This window comes from Callithrix jacchus, chromosome 12 (genome assembly GCF_049354715.1).
Source record: "Callithrix jacchus isolate 240 chromosome 12, calJac240_pri, whole genome shotgun sequence".
Classification (NCBI taxonomy): Eukaryota; Metazoa; Chordata; class Mammalia; order Primates; family Cebidae; genus Callithrix; species Callithrix jacchus.
Window position 1 is genome coordinate 89,272,592 of NC_133513.1, and position 18,692 is coordinate 89,291,283.

The 18,692-nt window shown below is 40.9% G+C and overlaps 1 protein-coding gene across 2 annotated transcripts in view; it reads right to left on the reverse strand.

Annotated features, from left to right (window-relative positions):
* Window positions 1-18,692, reverse strand: part of TLL2 (tolloid like 2) — a 145,419-nt gene that overhangs the window by 55,636 nt on the left and 71,091 nt on the right. For both annotated transcript variants that reach the window (XM_035268617.3, XM_035268616.3), the window contains 2 exons: window positions 8,200-8,355; window positions 3,903-4,020 (listed from right to left, as the gene is read on the reverse strand). In XM_035268617.3, coding sequence (XP_035124508.3) covers window positions 3,903-4,020; window positions 8,200-8,355 — 274 coding nt within the window. The remainder of the gene's footprint in view (window positions 1-3,902; window positions 4,021-8,199; window positions 8,356-18,692) is intronic.

Genomic DNA, 18,692 nt, shown 5'->3' on the forward strand with positions numbered 1-18,692 from the left:
ATTTCTCATTTGACTTTGTTTTTGTTTATATATTGTTTTCTTTTTGCCATATAAAAGTTTTTAATGTTGGTATTATAAAATGTCTTCATTTTCTTATGTGCTGCTTAGAAAGGTCATCCATATTTCAAGATTATAAATACAATCTACTCTTGTTTCCTTCTTATACTCTTTTGGATTTTTCTTTCATTCCGTTTCTTTAATACTTATATCTTTGATCCAGCTAGAATCGTTTTTGGTATAAGAAGTGAGGTAGGAGTTCAGCTTTTTTTTTTTCCCCACAGGGAGCTAAATTATCCCAATATTCAAATATTCCAATTGACTAATTGATCTTTCTCCCATTCACTTAAAATTTTGCCCAAATTTGTGTATAGGTATATTTGTTTTGGACCCCTTTTTCCATATATCTATTTTTCCCTTAAGTTCCAAACGGTTTGTTATTATCTTCCTTTTGCATTTTAATATTCTGCATGTTCGGTTAGATCATTAGATATCTACCTCTGTCATTACAGTTCTCTCTCTCTCTCTCTCTCTAGTTATTTCTACATGGTTGCTCCTCCAGATAAACTCTAGTATCATTTGTTCAAGTTCTAAAAATATGCATGCATACATACACATGGACATATATATCTATAAATGTTGGTGTTTAAATCAGAAAGGCATGAATTTGCAGCTTATTTTAGGGAGTTCTGACATCTTTACTATGTTGAGTATTCCTATACCAGGAAGCAATATGCTTTCTATTTTTACTTTTTTTTTTTTTTTTAAGATTCCTGGGAGTTTTAACATTTTCTTCCTATAGTCTGGCACATTTACGTTTAGTCTTAGATATAGTATCTATTATGTTTCTATTAACATTGTGATTTTTCCCATCATAAAAGTGTATCAAACTATTTCATGTATAAAGAAAAGCAGTCACCTATTTTTGTTAATTAATTAATTTGTGATCAGTCACTTAATGGAGTCTCCTTGTGTTTCTACCAGTTTCTCAATTAATATTCTGGGTTTTCTAGGCACACAATCACATTACCTCCTGTCAGTGCTAACATTGCCTTGTTCCTGCCAATATTCACAGTGTTTTTTTCTTTCTCTCGTCTAACTTATATTAATTAGTATTTCCAAAACAATGCTAAATAACTGTGGTAACCCTAAACATCTTAAACTTTTTCCTGATTTTAACTAAAATTAAACGCTTAATCGATAAACATGATGTTGGCTTTTGGTTGGAAGTTATTTATATAAATGTATATTTATGCTTATTTCATATATATATATATATATATATATATATCTGTAATGCAAGAATCTATCCTTGACATCTATTTCTGTGCTACCTTGGTTACTTTTTAAAAACAAAAATTGCATGTTGTATTATACAGGTGCCTTTTAGCATTTATTGAGATATGAACACAGCTTCTCTTCTTTGACCAACCAATTATGGGAGGAGATTTCCTAATGTTGAACTAATCTTGTATTTCCTAGATAAATATATTTGGCAGCCTACTCTTCTTTTCTTTTGCTGCTGAATTCTATGTGCTAACATTTTATTTAGGATTTTGCATGGCTATTCACATGTGAGATTAGTCTATAATTTTTTCTTTCTTATCTTTTTATCATGTTTTCCTTTCTTTCTGTCTCTATTTATTTGGTGCCATCCTTTTCATTTCAAGATAGCAATGTCATAACAGCTCCTCAAAAGTAATTTGGAAGTGTTCATCTTCCTCTATGCTCTAAAAAGTTTAAGTATACCAGAATAATTTGTTTTTGAAGTTCTGAAAGAATTCAACAGCAAAACTCTGGGTCCAGTGCTTCGGGAGAGATGGCTTTTTCCCTCCGCTCTTCAATTTCATTCAGAGTTCTTGGTCTGTACCAGTACTTTATATTTACCATGAAGACTTTCACTTTATCCACATTTTCACACTTCTTGCCCTAGAGTTTTGCAAACTACTCCTTAATGATTCTGCTGAATCTGTGGCTATTTCTCTCATTTTCATTTCTACTTTCACGTATTTCTGTGTGATCACATTTTGTCTCAGTTAAACCAACAAGTGGTATATCTATTATTCTGTCTGTTTATTCAAAGAATTGACTGTAGAATTTGTTAGCCCTATAATGTTTCACCTTGTCAGTTTCCTTGTGCTCTCCTTAGGTTTATTTTGTTGTGGTGATGGTGGTGGGTTTTAAGCATCTATTTTTGCTAGCCTCTTTGAATTGAATATTTCATTGTCACCGTTGTCAACTGGTGATGTGGATATTTAAGGCTGTGGGTTTTCATCTGCACATAGCTTTAGCTACAACTCTTTTATTTTGAACCATAGGGCTTTCATTATCTAGACATTCTGCAACTTTAATCTTGCTGTTTTTATGATCTAAGGGCCATAAAAGGAAGCATGGGAGAACTTTTAACTTAGCAGACAATGTTTGTTCTATTTTTGTTATCATGTTATGTCCAGTTTCACTGCTTCACAATTAGAAAATATCTAAGTGCTGTTTCTGCCTTTTAAGATGTTCTTAATGCTTAATAGATGGTCAAGGTTTACAATCCTTCAGTGAGCAACTAAAAAAAAAAGTGGCATGAGGTTATGGAATCTGATAGACCTATAGAATCAACTCTATTAACTACATTTTTCAAATCCTCTGTGAATCTCTATTTGTTTTTTGGTCAACATGACGCTGATTTACTTGGGCTGACAGAAATGAATTGAGTCTCCTGCTGCTGGGTGTTTCTATCAATTTCCCCCTGAATTCCCTGGGGCTTGTTTCATGGCTCTTAATGCTATGCCATTTGCTGCACGAAGATTTATGACAGTTATATTCTCACCAACACTCGTATCCTTTCTCATTATAAAGCAGCTCAGCTTTTGTTTTGTTTAACATTTTCTGACTTTAAAAACAAAAACAACAAAACAATGAAATCTTAGTCTAGGACTAAAATTGTGATCCCAGTTTTCTTTCTGTGAGCATTTACCTGTATGGCTCCTTTCCTTTTACTTTTAAACCTCTCTAGGTTATTTTCTTCAGTAATTATCTTATGTAGAGAACATATAGATGTGTTTGGGTCTTTTATTTTTTTTTTGAGATGGAGTTTTGCTCTTGTTGCCCAGGATGGAGTGCAATGGCGTGATCTCGACTCACTGCAACCTCTACCTCCTGGTTCAAGCAATTCTCCTGCCTCAGCCTCCCGAGTAGCTGGGATTACAGGCATGCGCCACCATGCCTGGCTAATTTTGTATTTTTAGTAGAGACCCGGTTTCACCATGTTGGTCAGGCTGGAGGCTGGTCTCCAACTCCTGACCTCAAGTGATCCGCCTGCCTTGGCCTCCCAAAGTGCTGGGATTACAGGCATGAGCCACCATGCCTGGCCAGGTTTGGGTTTTTGATCCAACATGAAAACCTTCTTGTTTCAGCAGGAAAGTCTATCACACATATTTATTGACATAACAGATAACTTTAGTCATAAGCCAGTCATTTCATTATACATTATGTTTTCTGTAGGAAGTCTGTAAACCTGTAGAGTTCCTCAAATTAAATGCAAAATTTTGCCTACATCTACATCTATTCTTGAAGAAGGAAAGCCCACTGCATCATCAGATTCTAAATGGGGACAGCAACCTTAAGAGGTTAAGAGCCACTGCCTTAAGTCTTCACATGACACACCACCAGTTCTTCCTGTTGCTTTCCTAGTGGTAGGACCCCTGGCCTTCTTGGAATCTCCTGGAATCTTCCTCTTAACCCACCTGCTTTGCCACTGGGTTGTAATTTAACGGCGGGCTAAAAGTTTCTAGCAAACCCTGGACTCCTCTAAATAACAGCTCATTGGAAATACTTCAGTTTGCAGAGAAAATTCAAGACTCATGAGCCATCCGACTGATTGTGCAGAGGTGGGCTCGCTTTTGCTTACTTACCCACAGGTTCTGTAACTGAATACAATAAAGCTTTCCTCGTCGGTCCTTTCTATGAAGGTCACACACGTGTGCTTCTCCCAGTGTCTCATGGCCTGCTTAAAAATGGCCCTCTGACTCCCTGAAACAACAGGGCAAGCACTCAGCTTCAATGATGGGTCCATACTTTCCTTAGGTGCTTTTTTTTCTCTTTTGAGATGAAGTCTCCCTCTTATCCCCTAGGCTGGAGAGCACGACATAATATAGCAAATCATCATGTTGTATACCTTGAATATATACAATTTCGGTCAATTAAATATTTTCAAATCTAAAAAAAAAAAAGTTTGTTCCGGTGACCCAGAATAGAAATACTCCAGGAATTTCCAGGAATCAGGATTTCCCTTGCTAAAAACATAATTTAACTTTACTGAGTTGCCAAAACCCAGAGAGTAGGAGTCTGGAGATTAGAAGGGAGGGTAAAAATAGATCCTCCTGGGCTTCCCAAGTTTTCCTTTGTATTGAAAGTATTTTCTAACCTTTTACAAAACCTTACCCAGGTTATTCAATTTGGAAACTGCAGGCTTGTGAAGCACGGGGCAGTCAACTCCAGCTCACCAGCCCTGCACGTCGCCCCCTCATTTTCTTTTAGACCTGCAGGAGGGTGTACCCGTGCCTTCTAAAATTTTGATTTGCATATACATCTGTGTACCTTTGCATGAGATTTCAGTGTCTTGTGGGGAATCCTTGAGCCTAATTTTTCTTCCAGGCCTTTGAAAATAGGCGAACTTCATACCTTCTCTGAACCTTTGTATTTCCTTAAGTGGAAATTTGCTGAATAATAAAACTCCAGGCTGACAGTTACATATAGTCAGTCAGTTCTTTTCAAAATCTATCAATCTGACAGAAGGAAGACTGCTTAAAGAAGCAAAGAGAAGGATATAGAAAAAAATAGTTGTCTGGGAAATATGAAGAATGGTGGGAGTTGGAGGCTGGAGTTCTACGCGGTCCTCGTTGCAAAACAAAACAAAAATTCCAAACAAAGCCAAACAGCTGACATCACCTGGCTCTTTGTCCCCTTCAAATCTCATTTTGACACATAATCCCCAGTGTTGGAGGTGGGCCTGTTGGGAGGTGTTTGGGTCATTGGGGTGGGTCCCTCAAGAAGGGCTTAGTGCCATTCCCTTGGTGACTGAGCTCTCTGAGTTTATGAGAGATTTGGTTGTTTAAAAGCGTGTGGCACCTCCCCCACCTCTCTCTTGCTCCCTCCTGCCACACGATGTTCTGGCTCCCCATTGCCTTCCAGCATGATTGCAAGCTTCCTGAGGCCTCACCACGAACAGATGCTGCTTCTGAGATAGCCTGCAGGACCATGAGCCAAAATAAACTTCTTTTCCTTATAAACTACCCAGCCTCAGGTATTCCTTGAGGGCAACACAAATGGATGAGCACAATAGCACTGGGGGAAGCTCCCATCACCATCTAGAGGATGTGGGTATGGTATCATATTGTTGTCCCCAAAACATTCACATAGAATAAAGAATAACAGCTGGATTCGGTGATTCATGCCTGTAATCCTAGCACTTTGGAAGGACAAGGCAGGTGGATTGCGTAAGCTCAGGAGTTTGAGGCCAGGCTGGGCAACATGGTGAAACCTGTCTCTACAAACAATTAAGAAAAACAGATTAGCGGGGCATGGCGGCACACGCCTGCAGTCTCAGCTACTTAGGAGGCTGAGGTGAGAGGATCACTTGAGCCTGGAAGGTTGAGGCTGCAGAGAGCTACGTCATGCCACTGCACTCCAGCCTGGGCAACAGAGTGAGACCCTGTCTCAAAACAAGAAAGAATGAAAAGACAAACAACAACAAAAATAGGAGAACTTAGCTGTTCATCTTTGTTTTCTGACGTCCTGACATTTTTGGTTCAAATTGTTTATAGCTCAATCACTCCAAAAATAGCGATCCTACTAATTACATAATAATATGAAATACTTGTGTCAACAAAATTCTTATATGTAGGCCAGGTGCGGTGGCTCAAGCCTGTAATCCCAGCACTTTGGGAGGCCGAGGCGGGTGGATCATGAGGTCAAGAGATCGAGACCATCTTGGTCAACATGGTGAGACCCCGTCTCTACTAAAGATACAAAAAATTAGCTGGGCATGGTGGCACGTGCCTGTAATCCAGCTACTCGGGAGGCTGAGGCAGGAGAATTGCCTGAACCCAGGAGGCGGAGGTTGCGGTGAGCCGAGATCGCGCCATTGCACTCCAGCCTGGGTCACAAGAGCGAAACTCTGTCTCAAAAAAAAAAAAAAATTCTTATATGTAAAATTAGTTTATTTGTATTAAAGTAATGTAAATCTTTGGTCAGAAAAGCACACCAGATCTGAAAGAACACAGGTTCCCAACGATGAAAAGTTCGTAGCAGTTTATCATTTGTTTTTTTCTTTGGGCCCACGTCTTTCTCTGCTCTGAGAACAGACCTCCTCGAGGGCAGGATGAAATCTTAGTCATCTTTTTCCACTGGTTCCTCAAGCAGCACCTGGCACCAGGACGCCATAGATTAATGCCGCAGGAGCAGGAGGGAACTGCGGGAATTCGGGAATTCTGCTGCCCTGCTGCTGAGGTCTTCACACTTCCCCAACTGACTCATCAGCGCTTCTCAGTGGCTTTGGCAAATCCTCGGGGAGTCTGCCTTCAGCAGCCACCTCTCAGAGTAGAGGTCACAGAGCCACAGGGAGGGGAAGGACTTGTAAGTGGCACTGAGAGCCTGGAAAGTCTCTCGGTGTGACTTGTCCCGCCAGCGTTCCACTGACATTGGCCACGGGTATGCAGTGGGCATATTTTCTACCTGCCTAGGATGTGCCAGGCCCTGGTCTAGGTGTTGGAGACACTGAAGTGGAAATAAGACAGAAAAAAGACTGCTGCTCCCACAGAGCTTAGGCAGAGACAAAAATAAATGAAACAGAAATAGAAGTAAAGTGACTTCAGGTCACGGTTAAGTGCTGTGAAGGTTATAAAGCAGGGTCTGGGACAGGGAGGTGCTGGCAGGGGAGAGAGGAAAAGGCCTTCCTGTGATGTGTCCCTTGACATAAGACTCAAATGAGAAGAAGAAGATAGCCATGCAAAGACCTGGGGAAAGGTCATCCAAGGCAAGTTCAAGTGTGTGAGTGCACAGGGACCTATGAGGTGGGCATGTCTGGGGATGGGCACATGGCTGGTGAGGCCAGAGCATAGAGATGAAGGATGGGACATGGGGAGAGAGGGTCAAAGACCAAACAGGAGAGGGATGGTGGGGTATTCGAGGGAGGGCCTTCATTCTAGTGGCAATGAGAAGCCGGGAATGATTCACATATTTAAAGATAATATTAATATCAGATAATTACTAATTACTGTGTGCCAGGCACTACTCTAAGCACTTTATCTATAGTAACCCATTTAATTCTCAAAACAAGCAGAGGGGCAGAAGAGAGTATCATCCCCATTTACAGAAGAGGGAACTGAGGCACAGAGAAGCCAATTAATTTCCCACAGGGCATTTTGCTGGCACGTGCTGGAGCTGAGATTTGGACCCAGGGAGTCCAGCCATGTCCACTGGTCCCTTTGGTCACTGGGTGGAACAATGCTTGTGGGTGGTGGCAGGGGACCTTGGAGTCCAGGATACTTATCCAGGCAGAGGACAGGCAAGCCAACCATGTGCAGTTGTTCATGGACTTTTTTTTTTTTTTTTTTTTTGAGACAGAGTTTCGCTCTTGTTACCCAGGCTGGAGCGCAATGGTGCGATCACCGCAACCTCCGCCTCCTGGGTTCAGGCAATTCTCCTGCCTCAGCCTCCTGAGTAGCTGGGATTACAGGCACGCGCCACCATGCCCAGCTAATTTTTTGTATCTTTAGTAGAGACGGGGTTTCACCATTTTGACCAGGATGGTCTCGATCTCTTGACTCGTGATCCACCCGCCTCGGCCTCCCAAAGTGCTGGGATTACAGGCTTGAGCCACCGCGCCCGGCCCTCATGGACTTTATGCGGAGGGCTTGTCCTCAGTCATCACGCAAACCCTGCTTATCCTTCGAGGTCCTTCCAGGTCACTCCCCACGTGAAGCATCGGGAGCAAGGTAACCAACTTTGAGGACACAGCCCCAACAGAGACTGCAATTTCCCCAGGACTGGTGGGCCAGGCCTTGCTGGCACGAGGCGGACACCATCTGTAGGCCTGCTGTGGTCGCGGACATCTGCTCCATCCCACCCTGGTCCTTCCATGAAGGACTCTCTCAACCCAGGGAGACAAAGCACCCTGCCCCAAAGCAGGCCTTGTCTGCGGCTACTGACCAGTGAAGTTCCCTCCAATGACGTAGGGGATGACTCCTCCAGGCCATATTCTCTCTGTCCTTGAGGTTGTGGCTCTGCGGACCCGTGGGGAGATGGTCTCGGCTGCGGCATGCGAGGTCCCAGGGCTGTGCGGGAGAGTGGAATTCTCCGGGCCATCTGCAAGACAGTCGGGTTACTATGGACTTTGCCCTTTGATTCCTCTTGTGAATTATGGCTAAGGTTTTATTACCCACAAATCCAAAAGGGGCATGTTAAAACATGCTCTAAAGGGACTATTTCATCAGGTCAGCATTTGGAAACCCTGGGTGGTAGTTTTCCAGATGGAGGAAGAGTATGTGCAGTAAACGTACCGGCCTATGATGGGAGTGGTTTGACTTGTCTGAGGCCTTGAGAGAGGTCACATGGGGCCACATAATCAAATGGGCCGGGATAACTCACAACTTTTTCGGTGGGGCTGAGGTTAGGGCGCGCTTTCCGCGCAGAGCTGCAAGCACTTGGGGAACGAACTGGGTCAGTCCCTTGCCTTGATCTAATATGGTCAGTGTTGCAAATTTTGAAATAATTCGGCATGTACAAGCAAGGAGAGTGGACCAGTCTGTGACACTTGAAAAATTCTTTATAAGAAAAATCCTGGAAAAAGCAGAGCCTCATAAAACTCCCAACTCTTGGCATCTGGACCCTTAGGACAGGAATGTGGGAAACACAAGGAGGGTCGATGGAAGGTTCTGAGTCCACGCATTAGGCCCCCCGCAATGGCAGAGGTAGGTGGGTGGAACAGAACACAGCCACTGGTCACTGAACCCGCATGCATTTCATTCGCCAGTCAGGTAATTTAAGGTTTTGTTTTCAGTCAGCTTGCTTAGAATCCGTCATTATTCTCACTTGGAGCATTTTCTCTCTAGTTTTTATACTTTTACCCCTAAAAACTAGGTTTTGGTTTTGTCAACTCTTTTTTAAATTATTTATTTATTTATTTAAGATGGAGTCTCACTCTGTCACTCAGGCTGCAGTGGCACAATTTCGGCTGACTGCAACCTCCACTGCCTGGGTTCAAGCAATTCTCCTCCCTCGGCTTTCCAAGTAGCTGGTATTACAGGTGTGCACCACCAAGCCCAGCTAATTTTTGTATTTTAGTAGAGGTTGGGTTTCACCATGTTGGCCAGGCTGGTCTCAAAACTCCTGACCTCAAGTGATCCGCCCACCTAGGCCTCCCAAAGTGTTGGAATTACAGGCGTGAGCCACCACGCCTGGCTGATTCTTTTCATTTTTCTTTATTACATTAATGTTATTTACTTTATTACTTCCTTCCATCTTCTTTTGTTTTATCTTGACATTTCTTTCCTAGCTTCTTTTCTCTCTTTTTAAAAGACAAATTGAGATAGAATTTACACATCATATTTACCCTTTTAAAGAATCCCACTCAGTGGCTTTTAGTAGTTTAACAAAGTTGTGGAACCACCACCATTATCTAATTCTACGATATTTTCTTCACTCCAAAGAGAAACTTTGTGCCCATTAACAGTCACTCCCCATTTCTCCCTTCCCCGGGTCCTTGGCAACCAATAATCGACTTGGTTTCTATGAATTTGCCTATTCTGGACATTTCCTAGAGATTGAATCACACCACACGTGGCCTTTTGTGCCTAGCTTCTTTCACTTGGCATGTTTTCAAGGATCACCTGTGTTCTAGTATGAATCAGTTCTACATTTTACAGCTGAGTAATATTCCATTGTATGCACATACCACATTTTGTTTATCTGTTCTTCAGTTGGTGGACATTTAGGTTATTTCCACTTTTTGGCTGTTAGGGATAATGCTTCTATGAACATTCATGTACACATTTTTTTGGGCATAGTTTTTTCATTTCTCTTGGGTATATGTCTAGGGGTGGAATCGCTGGGTCATATGGTAATTCTGTGTTGAACCATTTGAGAAATTACCAGACGCTTTTTTCAAAACAATGGCACCATTTTACATTCCCACCAGCAATACACCAGGGTTCCACACAGTATCTCCACATCCTCAACACCTATGATTGTCAATCTTTTTTATTATAGTCATCCTAATGGTGTGAAGCAGCATCGCATTTTGGTTTTGATCTTCGTTTCCCCAATGACCAATGATGTTGAACCTCTCTTCCATGTACTTGGTAGTCATTTGTATATCTTCTTCAGAGAAATATCTATTCAATTATTTATTCATTTCTTAATTGGGTTATGTTTTATTGTTGTGTTATAATTAGTCTCCATATATTCTGAATATATGGCTCTTGTCAAATATACAATTTCCAAATATTTCTTCCATTCTGTAGGTTGTCTTTTCACATTTATGATAGTGTCCTTTGAAGCACTTATGTTTTTAATGAAGTCCAATTTATCTATTTATTATCTTCTTTTGTGGCTTGTGCTTTTGGTGTCTAAGAAACCATAGACTTATACCTATGTTTTATTCTAGGAGTTCTATAGTTTTAGCTCTTACATCTAGGTCTTTGATCTATTTTTAGTTAATTTTTGTATATGTTGTGAGGTAGGGCTCCAACTTCACTCTATGGTATGTGAACATCTAGCTGTCTTAGGACGATTTGTAGAAAAGACTATTTTTCTCCATGTAATTGTCTTCGCACTCCTGTCCAAAATCAATTGGCTATCCTTTTCTAGCTTCTTGAGTTGAATACTTGGCACATTAATTTTACATCTTTCTTAATAATATTAACATTTTCAAGGCTAAATTTCTCTCTAACGTTTTCTTTTCCTGTGTCTCACGTTTTGAAATGTACATTTTCAATGTTAGACATTGATATATTCTTTAAGTTTCATTTAGACTTTCTTCTTTGACCTCTGAATTATTTCAAAGTGTGGGTTTTAATTTCTAAACATTTGTCTCTCTGTGTGTGTTACTGATTTCTAACACTGCACTGTGTTCTAATAATCTATTCTTCATGGCAGGGGTCAGCCATTTTTCTATAAAAAGCCATACAGTAAATATTTTAAGCTTTGTGGGTCATATATTCTTTGCTACAACTCCTCAACTCTACCATTGTAGTGTGAAAGCAGTCATAGATAATGTCAATAAATGGACATAGCTGTGTGCCAGTAAAACTTTATTTGCAAAAACTGCAGATTGGATTTGGTCTACTGATCACAGATGGCTGGCCCTTGCTCTAAAGTATCAATTCTTTGGTATTTAGGCCTTCTTCGTAAGCTAATACAAGACTGATTTTTATAAATGTTCTATATGTTCTTATAATAATGTATAATGTCCAATTGATGGGTTTCATATGTTGTTCAAATATTCTACTTACAAAAATTTTTGGCTTCTTAATGTATCAGTTACTAAGAAAAGTGCTTTAAGCAAAACCTCCAGAACTAAGATTATGAACTGTCATTTTCTCTATCCTTAATTTTGGCTCTAGATTGTTCAAGGCCATGTTAGTTAAGTAATACAAGTTTACAATTGTTAAATATTTCAGATAATTTTTTTTCTTTTATCATTAATGATCCTTTTTATAATAACATTCATTCATAATGGTTGTTTTGTCTGATATAAATATTGCTATACACACACACACACACACACACATTTATTTATTTTGCTTTATTTTTTCTGAGACAGGGTCTGGTTCTGTCACCCAGGCTGGAATGCAGTGGCACGATCTCAGCTCACTGCAACCTCTGCTTCCTGGGTTCAAGCCATCCTCTCACCTCATTCTCCCAAGTAGCTGGGGCCACAAGCATGCACCACGCCAGGCTAATTTTTATATTTTTTTGTAGAGATATGGTTTCATCATGTTGCCCAGGCTGTCTTGAACTCCTGAGCTCAAGCATTCTGCCCATCTTGGCCTCCCAAAATGCTGGGATTACAGGCATGTACCACTGCGCCTGGCCTGCTATACATTTTATTATTTTGGTTAGTGTTCAGAGATTTCATTTCCTCTAATGGTAATATTTTGTTCAATATTATCTTTTGTTGGTATATAAAATAGCTTCTTGTAAATTAAAATTTTTATTGAGATGATTGTAGATTCCCATGCAATTGTAATAAATAATACAAAGATTTCATGTACCTTCCTTTCAGAGATTTCATTTCCTCTAATGGTAATATTTTGTAAAACTACAGTACAATAACACAATTAGGATATGGGCATGGATACCAGCCACTGATTTCACTCAGATATCTCCAGCATTACTTGTACTCATTTGTGTTATGTGTGTAAGACAATTTTATCACACTTACAGTTTTGTGTATCCACCACCACACTTATGATACTGAACAGTTTCGGCACTGTAAGTATCATTCGTGTTGTTCATTTATAAGACTATCTACCTCCCTTTCCCCTTTCCTCCATCCATTCCAAAATTCTGGCAACCACCACTCTGCTTCTATTTCTAAAATTCTCTCATTTGATGAATAACATATAAACAGAATCATACAGCATATAATAGGGATACTAATTATGCTCTTCTCACTCAGCATAATTCCCTGGTGATTCATCTAAGTTGTTGCCTGTATAAATAGTTTATTTTTATTGCTGAGTAGTAGTCCATGGTATGGAAGTACCACAGTTTGTTTATCCATTCACCTGTTGAAGGATATCTGGATTGTTTCCTGCAATTACAAATAAAGCCATTATGAATATTCATGTACAGATTTTTGTGTAAAGATAAGTTTTCATTTTTCTGGGATAAATATCCAAGAGTGGAATTCCTGGGTCATATAGTAATCGGGTCTATTTCTGGGTTCTCTATTCCATTGGTCTACATGTTTATCACTCTGCCAATGCCATGCCATCTTAATTACTGTAGTATAGAGTAAGCCATATATGGGATAGAGTGATTACTCCCCTTCAGCCTTCTTTTTCATGATTGTTTTAGTTATCTTTTCATATAAATTTTAGAATAAGCTTGTCTATACCTGTGAAAAATGAAAATAAAAAAAACCATGTTGAGATAGAAATGGCATTATTGTATTAAACCTATAGATCAATCTGGAAAGAACTGGCACTTCTTACTATATGAGCCTTCCAATCCAGAGATTCAGTGTATCTCTCCATTTATTTAGGTCTGTCTTCATTCTTTTCATCAGCACTGTTTAATTTTCATCACACAAATTCTGTTAACTGTATATCTAAGTATTTTGTCTTCTTTGGAGTGACTGTGTATATGGCATTATGTCAGTTTCTGCATGTTCATTGTTAGAATATAGAAATGTGAGCCATTTTTGTGTGCAGGCCTTGTATTCAGAAATTTTGTTGAACTAATTGATTGGTTCTAGGAGGTTTTTGGGCTTTTTTTCGTTCTTAATAGATTTCTTAGGATCTTCTATGTAGACAGACATGTCATTTGCAAATAAGAGCCATTTTCTTTCTTCCTTTCCAACTTGTTTACCTTTTATTTGTTTTTCATGCTTCACTGCAGTGTCTCGAACTTCCAGAACTACGCTGAATGAGAGTGTAAGAGCAGGCTGGGCACAGTGTCTCATGCCTGTAATCCCAACGCTTTGGGAGGCTGAGGCGGGAGGATCATGAGGTCAGGAGATCGAGACCATCCTGGCTAACATGGTGAATCCCCATCTCTACTAAAAATACAAAAATTAGCTAGGTGTGGTGGCGCATGCCTGCAATCCTAGCTACTGGGGAGGATGAGGCAGGAGAATCTCTTGAACCCGAGAGGCAGAGGTTGCAGTGAGCCGAGATTGTGCCACTGCACTCCAGCCTGGGCAATAGTGCTAGACTCCATCTCAAAAACAAGAAATTTATGAGAGCAGACATGCTTGCCTTGTTCTTGATCTTGGGAGAAGGAATTTGGTCTTTCAACCACTAAGTATAAAGTAAGCTGTAAGTCTTTTTCTAGATACTCTGTATCAAGTTAAGATAATTCCTCTCTATTCCTAATTTGCTAAATTTTTATTGTGAATAGGTGTTAGACTTTTGTTAAATGCTTTTTCTGCATCAGTTGATGTGATCACAGGATTCTTCTTTATTAGCTTGTTGATGTAGTGGGTTATATAGATTGATTTTCAAATGATGAATCATCCTTATATACCTGGAATAAATCCCACAGGGTTATGCTGTATAATTCTTTTTTATGTATTGTTGGATTTCATTTGCTATTTTTTAAAGGGTTTCTGCATGTAAGTTTAATTAGGTTTTAGGGGTATCTCTTATAAGCAGCAAACAGCTAGTTTTTTTCCGTGCTGTTCAACCTGAGAATCTCTCTTCTAACAGGTGAATTCCATTTATTTTATAACTGATATAACTAGATTTATTTCCTTTCTTTTGTTTTATGTTTTCTTGTTTTCTTTCCTTCTTTTATTCTCTTTTCCTGCTTTCTATTAGATTAAGAAATTTTTCTATATTTACTTTTTATTTCCATTATGTGCTTTCTATTCTTTAATATTGTCTTTCATGTTTAACATTCATATGTGACTTTTTAAAGTATAAAGAATTAGTGAACTAACAAGACAGATCTGAAGAAACCAGAAACCACGGTCTTGTTCTAAGAAATACAGGGTTTTTAAATATTTTAAATTTTAAAAACACCCTCCAATTTTTCATGTTATTATTTGCTTGTTTTTAAGCCCCCAAATTAGTCACCATTATCAATGGCTTATTTGTGTGTTTGTTTGCAATACAGATTGATACCTGCCTTCATATCCACCTATTTCCTTGCTCACTTCTATTTCTTACATCTCATTTCTCCCTCCTAGAAATGCTTTTGAGCCTTGCTCTGTTGCCCAGGCTGGAGTGCAGTGACACAATCTCGGCTCACTGCAACCTCTGCCTCCCACGTTCAAGAGATTCTCCTGCCTCAGCCTCCCGAGAGCTAGGATTACAGACATCCGCCACCATGCCCAGCTAATTTTTATGTTTTTAGTAGAGATGGGGTTTCACCATGTTGGCCAGGCTGGTCTTGAACTCCTGGCCTTAAGTGATCCTCCTGCCTCGGCCTCCCAAAGTGCTGAGATTACAGGTTTCCAAAACTTTTCAAAAAACTTTCACTCCTGCACTAAAACCTGCCTTGGTCTCTTCCACTCTGCCTTATGCCCCTTGGCTGAATTCTCTCCTTTGAGGAGGAAAGTATTGAATTGCTGCAGATCAGTACAGATTTGCTGCTGCTATGATCGCCAGCATCTGAGGCTCCCTTCTGTGAGTTATGTTCCTTATTCTCTTCTGCTCATGGCCATTCACCTTTCTTTCCTTTGAACTCAACTCTGTATTTTTCATTTGGGGTGGGAAAAAGGTAATTGTTTTTCCGTGTTCCTCTGCTTGTATAAGGGCTTCCTACTCATCTAGTTGGTCACATTTCCGGACCCAGATAGTTGGTATGTAATAGATTGTTAAACCTAAAAATGACTGTTTTACTGCTAGAATTTCTAGAACAGAAGCCATACACTTGCAGTGTTGGGATAAACCCAACCCACAGATGTGTTTTTGTTTGGCCTGGACATTTCTGGCCCACATTATGTTTTTTAAAAAATCTCACTGTAGGAGCCAACTTTAAAAATCAAGGGATTTCACACAAGAATCCATATTTTCTAGTTTTTCTTTAAAAACGGAAAGACTTGGCAACAGCAGGCCCATCTTCCATCATAGCACAACCCGCTGGAGCTTAGGAGCACCTGCTGCTCCCCATAGTCAGAGCACATGTTCTGTTTCCTGGAATCTCTCTCCTCCTTCACAGTGTCCTATTCAGCCTACTTCACCTTTTAGAGAACCTGCCTGCCCTCTACAGAAGCTATTCTTATTTGCTATTCTAGCCCTAAACTACCAATTACATCAAGATGTCAAATGTGAATTGTTCTGGTAGACTGGAAGCTCCATGAGGGCAAGCACTGTTACCAACTTGTTCTCCACTTTATTCTCCACACCCTGCACAGTGCCTGGCTGGTGGTGAACATTCAATATTTTTTATATTTTGAATGAATGAATTAAAGAAGGAAGGGATGAGCTATTCTAAAAATAAACATCAAAACAGTCCAAACAACTCTGGCAGAAATCTCTCCAAAATGTTGGCAACACTGAAGCCCTTCATGTTTACATCCTGAGAATCATCCAGTTCTAAGTAATCACAGGCAGCAATGTAGCAAGTGGAAGGTTGTTACTCCTTTCCCATATGGTTTTCAACAAGTCTCTTAATTTTCCTCTGTTGCCAACTCTCCTTTGGAGAGTGGTCAAAAATACTTCTCGATTCAACAGAGTAACACTAAGATATCCCATGTCTCGCTGACAAGCTGTGCTGTATATCCATGTGACCTGGTATTGCAAGGGTCAGTTTTACACAAAGTCAGCATGGGAAAATCTTAAGTGCACCTGGAAAGAAGCTCGGGTGTAATTTCCAGAGATGGGTTATTGAATGACAGCTTCCCCTTCGGTCCAGTGAGAAATTTAATTTGCTCAGGACTCAACACAGGAAGCACTTGCCGATTAAAAATATGTCTAAACAGATGTTCTGCTTAGCTTGGAAGAAGGATCTTAATGCAACTGTCATTATTGGATTTTCTTGGATTACTGCTATCTGGAATTGGAGTCCAAATAGAAGGATGTAATTATTTATTATGGCCAAGAGTCCTGCATTTGAAGAGGAGCTCAGGGCGTCTGACAGGATTTAACACGCTGGGGGTAGGGTGGAGGAGGGATAAAGCCCATTTAAATTCTCTGGCTCCAGGAGCGAGCCCTATCCTCTCTGAAAGAGCAAAGCGGTTGTTGCTTTTCAATCTTCTATTTCCAGCTGAAGGCACAACCATCTCATAAACAGAACCAGGCCCGAGCCAGCCTCCTCCAGTGAGGAACTGCAATTTTTAGATTAGGCAACTGGTCATTCCCACACTGGAAGTAAACACACTGACCGCCCAGCCATTTGCATAACCCTCACCCCAAAGGTGATGGGTGAATTTGCACCTCACCTGCAGCAGTCTTGAAAGGCCCAAGGCCCCTTAATAAAGGGGAGACTAGATCATTCTGCACAGTGGTTCTCAAGCCTGGCTGCACATCAGAATCAACCGGGGAGCTTTTAAAAAATTCTGGTGTCTGCCTCCCTGCTCTGAGATTGAGAATCAATTGGCCTTAGAGAGTAGAGTCAAGGCACCTGCAGTTTCTAAAGCTCCCCAGGTGATTACAAAGCTCAGTTAAGTTTGGGAACCACTGATACAACCCAAAGGTTAAGATCAAGGGGTTTGGGGTCAGGGGGAATTAAGCTCAAGATAAATGCTGCCATTTGCTACCTATGTGGCTTTGGACAAATCACTTCCCCTTTGGAGCCTCACTTCCTGCTGCAGGACGGTGGGGACCCAGGTAATGAATGTCAAATGCCTGCGGTGAGTAAGGGCTCAGTGTGAGCTGCCACAATGGCTATGAAAGTCTGCATATGAGACAGGCTGAAAAGGAGGGCCTGAAGTTTGTGGGGCTCAGTTGTTACACCCAAGTAAACGAACATAAGTGATGTTAGGAATTCCAGCATTGAGCACTGTTTTGCACCCAAGTTTGTGGGATACCTGTCCTTTGGTTCAACCAGATTCCATTATTATGTGCTTTCACACAAAGCCCTTAGGAAAAGTTACTGAAAGTGAAAGGTCCATTCTCGTTCATGAATATGGTTCTGGAAATCAGGCTCTATCAAAACAGTCACAGCTTCATTCATGGAGCAGTTGCACACTCCATTTCATTAATCCCATTATCAGCCCTGAAATGCATGCTGAGCTCTCATCTCCAGAGAAGGGAGAGCCTTCTGACCAAAAGGTCTGTGGGGGGTGGAGGAGGGATGCTCAGTGAGCATTTCAGCCATTTCCCCCTCCCCAGAGCTAGAGGCACAAATCCCCACGGTCAGGGCTGAGGGGAGCCACATAATGCCAGGAAATAAAACTGCTGCTGAAACTGGGAGCTTCCTTCAGATCCTTTCTCCTGCCTGGGAGGTCTCTTTTCCTGGGGGTGGTGGAAGGGAGGCAAGTTGTGATGAAAGGTAACCCGAGATTGACACAATGTGTCTTATCTTTCATTCAAATAAAAGCAAGAGGTATCCAGGGCTGGGCAGATAGCATCCTGAGAAATGGGATGGGAAGGATGGAGGGACTGGCTAGAGCAGCCTGCCCTTGCCTCACTTGGAGATCTCCTTCCTCCTCAAAACTGCCCCAGATGCTTAAAAACATGTTTGTCTGCTGCTGTAATGCAGAGTGGAGGGCCTAGGCTGCACATTCCTTCTTCTCTTCGAACAAACCAGGGTCATTTGCGGGATTGTAGACTGGGGGAGTGCTATCATCACCCTCCCTGAAAAGCCCCAGATCTTTTGCTGCAGTGTGGGTGCTGTGCACAACCCCACCAGCGGCAGAATTTTAATGGGCCACAGCAGCCGTATTCCTTCCTGTCCTCTGTAATTGTGTTTTTATGCAGCTGTTGCACAGCTGTGGAATCCCAGTCCAGAGGTAGATGATGCACTTTCAGTGCTGGATAATATATTTCCTGGAGGTGAAGGTGGGGAGAAGGAAATGGAAGAGCTACATT